The sequence below is a fragment of the Macaca nemestrina genome, chromosome 11 (genome assembly GCF_043159975.1).
Source record: "Macaca nemestrina isolate mMacNem1 chromosome 11, mMacNem.hap1, whole genome shotgun sequence".
Lineage (NCBI taxonomy): Eukaryota > Metazoa > Chordata > Mammalia > Primates > Cercopithecidae > Macaca > Macaca nemestrina.
The window spans coordinates 129,505,873-129,510,959 of NC_092135.1; the positions used below are offsets into that span (position 1 = coordinate 129,505,873).

A 5,087-nucleotide genomic window follows, 5' to 3' on the forward strand; every position below is an offset into this window, starting at 1 on the left:
GAGGGAAATGGCCGGCCCTTGGGGTGCCCCAGGGTCTTGGAGGGGACCGGGTGTTCAGGTTTCGCACAAGTCCAAGAGGCGCCGGCGACCCCCACCCCCACCCCAGGAGGCTCCGCCAGGAACAGGCGTCCCCGGGATTGGAGGTGACCCCCGCGGGCTACGAAGCCCCACCTCGGCCGTACACTGTCTGCTAGGCGCGTTTGGGGAGCCTAGGGGCCGTCTCGGAGAAATGAGGTGGTCCCCGCCAGGCGGCGGCGGGGCGGGCCCGGGGTGCCGAAGGGGTTAAGGCACCTGGGCCACCGCCCCTGCCGGCCCCTCCTCCCGCGGCCGGGAAGAGGAAAGTCGCGGCGGGGGCGCGGCCCGGCCTCCGTCCCCGCCCGCCCGCCGTCCCGCCGGCCCGAGCCGCGGCGCCCAGAGCTGCGAGCTGCTCGCCCCTCCGCCGCTCCGGCCCGGGCCGCCATGTCGCTGTGGTGAGTGGGGCGGGGGACCGTCGGGGGCCTGGGCGGGGGTGCGGGCCCGGGACTCTCCCTCCTCTGCGGCCACAGACGGGCGCCGGGACTCCCGGGATGGGAGATGCTCCCGCGCGCGCGCCGCGCCGGCCTCAGTTTCCCGGTGACGGACGGGCGGGCGCGGCGGGGCGGCGATGTTCGCGGTGCGCGGCCCTGGATTCGTGGGGGGTGGCGGGCGTTCTCGGGGCGCCGCGCTCAGCTTCCCGGCCCCGCGGCCCCGGACACCGCTCCAGGACCCCGGCGGTGACCCCAGGTCTTGCCGGCAGCCGGGTCCCCTCGCCCTTCCAGACCCCCGAGGGCCCCCTGCGCCCGAGCCACTCTCCTCCTCTCGGGGCTTCCTTCCGCGGGACCTCCGGCCGCCGCCCGCCCGGCCCCTCTCCGCCTCTCTCGTGCTTTCCCTACGAATGGAGCGGACCCGGCAGGTGGAGCGCCCGCAGCCCAGGGCCTCGCTGCCCTCCCGGTGCACCCCCCGACCTCCCCCGTCCCAGCCTCGGTGGGCGGCTTCCCTGGAACCCCTAGGGCTGGCAGGGCCGGATCCGGAGCCCTCCTTTCCCCTCCCGGGAGAGCTAAACCTTGGGTCACACCCCCAGCCCGCACCTAAGGTGCCCCTGTCTTCCTCCAACTACGTGCCCTGGCAACCTGGGGACCCTATGGAGAAAATGTCGCTCTATGGGGCTCAGCCTGCATTCACCCTGGGGCCTGGACTTGCAACCAGGCCAGCCCTCAGGGCATCCCAGGCGTCTCCACGGGCTCCCTGTCTCTCCTGCCACCCTGCTCTTCCCCCTTGGAGGTCAGTGCCATCTCTCTGCTAGGCTGACCCTGGAAGGCCACTCTGCATCCCCAGAGCTCTGAGCCCCCAGGTCTCCACTGGGGAGGGTCGGGCAGGTGTCCTGGCAGCCCCTGGAGGGTGAGATGAAGAGAGGAGGTCCTTCAGGACAGGGGCTCAGGCCCCAGGGCTTGGGACGACCAGCACTCCTGGCAGAGAACTCTAATTTCTCCTTCTGAAATGGGTGTGACGGGGGTCTCTGGGCAAGGAGGGTCCCTCAAGGGCTGGGGCTGCAAATGTGTCCCCTCCCAGGGAGTAGAGCTGGAGCCTCATGTCTTCTAATGGGGTGTTATGAGCTGGGGATGTTAAGGTAGGGGTGAGGCAGTGCCATGCTAGAGGTGCTCACTGCATCCTTGGGCCTCCATCAACCATGAGGGCTGCTCTTTGTTGCCTGAGACAGACTGGAGAAGGGGGAGGAGGGCCAGTCTTCCTCAGGTCCTAAGTTCAAGCTGCTCTCCAGTGTGCCCCACATGTGATGGAGCGCCCAGGCGGCACAGAGGGTCAGAGGGTGCCCTCTCAATGACTCTGGCTGTGAGTCATCTAATGATACCGATACCTACTGCTGTGGAGGTTGCACAGGGAAATGAAAGGCATTGGGGTTCCAGGGGTGGGGAACAGGGCAGAGGTTTCCACCTTCCTGATAAGGTGACAGCATTCCCCCAACCGCACACCCACTTCCTGGTGCTTTATACAGCACTCCAATCCTGTGTTTTAGCCCCATTTGGGGGAAGAAGAAATTGTGGCCCAGAGAGGTTGTAAACTACTCAGTGCTCCTTGAGGAGAGGGCAGGGTGGGCGAGAGAGAGGGCACGGTGGGAGAGGAAGCGGGACCCTCCCCTGACCACTTAGGGGCTCCGGGACTGAGCCTGTGCCCAGGTCCACTTGCCCATCTGGGACCACCCAGCTTTCCAAGGGGGGCGCCAGGAAAGTCCTGGGCTCATCTTTTCTCTCTCCTCTGTACTGTCCACTCTCCCCCACAGGAAGAAAACCGTCTACCGGAGTCTGTGCCTGGCCCTGGGCCTGCTCGTGGCCCTGACAGTGTTCCAGCGCAGTCTCACCCCTCGTCAGTTTCTGCAGGAGCCTCTGCCACCCACCCTGGAGCCACAGAAGGCCCAGAAACCAAATGGACAGCTGGTGAACCCCAACAACTTCTGGAAGAACCTGCAAGATGTGGCTGCGCCTACACCCATGGCCTCTCAGGGGCCCCAGGCTTGGGACGTGACCACCACTAACTGCTCAGCCAATATCAACTTGACCCGCCAGCCCTGGTTCAAGGGCCTGGAGCCGCAGTTCCGGCAGTTTCTCTTCTACCGCCACTGCCGCTACTTCCCCATGCTGCTGAACCACCCAGAGAAGTGCCGGGGCGATGTCTACCTGCTGGTGGTTGTCAAGTCGGTCATCACGCAGCATGACCGCCGCGAGGCCATCCGCCAGACCTGGGGCCGCGAGCGGGAGTCGGCTGGTAGGGGCCGAGGCGCCGTGCGCACCCTCTTCCTTCTGGGCACGGCCTCCAAGCAGGAGGAGCGCACGCACTACCAGCAGCTGCTGGCCTATGAAGACCGCCTCTACGGCGACATCCTGCAGTGGGACTTTCTCGACACCTTCTTCAACCTAACCCTCAAGGAGATCCACTTCCTCAAGTGGCTGGACATCTACTGCCCCCACGTCCCCTTCATTTTCAAAGGCGATGATGATGTCTTCGTCAACCCCACCAACTTGCTAGAATTTCTGGCTGACCGGCAGCCACAGGAAAACCTGTTCGTGGGCGACGTCCTGCAGCACGCTCGGCCCATCCGCAGGAAAGACAATAAATACTACATCCCCGGAGCCCTGTACAGCAAGGCCAGCTATCCCCCGTACGCAGGTGGTGGTGGCTTCCTCATGGCCGGCAGCCTGGCCCGGCGCCTGCACCATGCCTGCGACACCCTGGAGCTCTACCCGATCGACGATGTCTTTCTGGGCATGTGCCTGGAGGTGCTGGGCGTGCGGCCCATGGCCCACGAGGGCTTCAAGACTTTTGGCATCTCCCGCAACCGCAACAGCCGCATGAACAAGGAGCCGTGCTTTTTCCGCGCCATGCTCGTGGTGCACAAGCTGCTGCCCCCTGAGCTGCTGGCCATGTGGGGGCTGGTGCACAGCAATCTCACCTGCTCCCGCAAGCTCCAGGTGCTCTGACCCCAGCCGGGCCACTGGGACAGGCCAGGGCACGTGCTCCTGAGTCCCCATGGTATTGGGGCTGGAGCCGCAGTGCCCAGGCCTAGCCCTTGGTACCCAAGGGGAGGTGGAGGGTTGAGGCCTACGTGCCACTGGGTGTGGTGGGGTGCAGGTAGCCAGAAAGTGACCTCCCTGTATGGATAATTCTAGGAAACTGAGGCCCAGGAACAGTTGGAGTTGCCCAGTCCGGAGGCCCTCTCTGAGGAGCAAGGCGCCAGGCCCTGGCAGCCCTCCTGACCTGGGTCCATTGCTGGCCCCCTCAGACGTGGAGTGGGAGGTCCTGGTGACCTCTGGAGCAACCCTGTGCTCAGGTACCTGGGCTAGGCCTGACCTGATGGGTCTGTGACCGCCCCTTGTTTTCACAGGGAAGAGTCTTCTGTGAAATGCCTCAGTCTCCCCAGAGGCCAGGTGGCCCTGGCAGGAGAAACTCAACCCTGCGCAGGCTCACAGGCACCCAGCAGTCCACACCCTGGTCTCCTGGGAGAGAGAGCCCAGCAGGCTCTCCACAGCCCCAGGCCTGCCTGGAGACGGCTGCCTCTGCTCCAGGGCCTCGGCTCCTGGCTGTCCTGTAAGGTCTGGATGGGCGACCGCTCTGACTACCTCAGCACCCCTCAGAACCTCCCTGGGGCTGCAGTCCTACCCTACCCCGACACAGGGCAGAAGAGCAGTGCTCCTGGCCCCCCGAAGTCCCGGAGCTGCTGACCCCCACCCAAGGCGAGTTCCTCCCGCAGCCCCCACCAGCCCAGGCCTGGCTCCCTGGCTGGAAAGCAGCCGGTTTGGCCCTGGAAGTGGACATTCCTCTATTACTGTGAAGTTTTATTTATGAAGAATTTGGAGGGAGAAGGCTCCAGGCTTCAGGAGGGGGTGGTGTCCTCCCTTCCCTTCCCTCATTCCAGCTGCCTGCCCTCAGCACCCCCAGGCCCCTCACAGCCCAGCCCCCTCCAGAGCCCTGCCCCACCGCACCCTGCTTCTCCAGGGCCTAGCAGACCAGCATCTGCCCGGTGAAGGGATGGATCAGCCGTGGGGGTGGGTGCAGAAAGTTGCCACCTCCTACCTCAGCAGGGGTCACCTAGGAAAGATGGAGGGATTGACACTATTTTCTCAATAAAATGGGACCTTTTTTTTTTTGTTTTTTTTTTTGTTTTTGGTGTGAAACTTCCTGTTCCCAGCTCCATCAGAGAGCCTGTCTGAGGCCAAGGTTACCAGAGATTTCTGAAGACACAGCTTGTTCCTTGTTCTTGGCTGGTGGGTGCACAAGGACTTCTAGAAGGGATTTAGATGGGGCTGAGTGCTAGGATTAAAGTGGGCATGGGAGTACAGCAACAGAAAAACCTGGGAGCTAGCAATGCACCCGGCCCTTGACTGTGCCCTGGTGGACAGCTGAGCTGTGGCCAAAGCGTGGGCCAAGACCTTCCTGTCCCTGCCGAGGGTGAGGCCAGAGTTGGCCCCGAAGCTAATATTTCAGTGGGTGGGATTAGGTTGGCCATACAGAGGCCGGTGGGCTCCCTGATGTCCCTTCCAGTCAACCTGAAAGCACTG

At 63.9% G+C, this 5,087-nt stretch overlaps 1 protein-coding gene across 2 annotated transcripts; it reads left to right on the forward strand.

Annotated features, from left to right (window-relative positions):
- Window positions 1-360: 360 nt before the first annotated feature.
- LOC105473934 (UDP-GlcNAc:betaGal beta-1,3-N-acetylglucosaminyltransferase 7) lies at window positions 361-4,681 on the forward strand. 2 transcript variants are annotated; one of them, XM_011728153.2, is made up of 3 exons: window positions 361-470; window positions 2,315-3,500; window positions 3,914-4,681. In XM_011728153.2, the coding sequence occupies exons 1-3, from the start codon at window positions 460-462 to the stop codon at window positions 4,118-4,120; spliced, it is 1,404 nt and encodes a 467-aa protein (XP_011726455.2). In that variant the 5' UTR covers window positions 361-459; the 3' UTR covers window positions 4,121-4,681. The 2 variants fall into 2 exon arrangements, with proteins under 2 accessions (XP_011726455.2, XP_011726456.1); XM_011728154.2 differs by having other exon boundaries at window positions 2,315-4,055.
- Window positions 4,682-5,087: the final 406 nt, after the last annotated feature.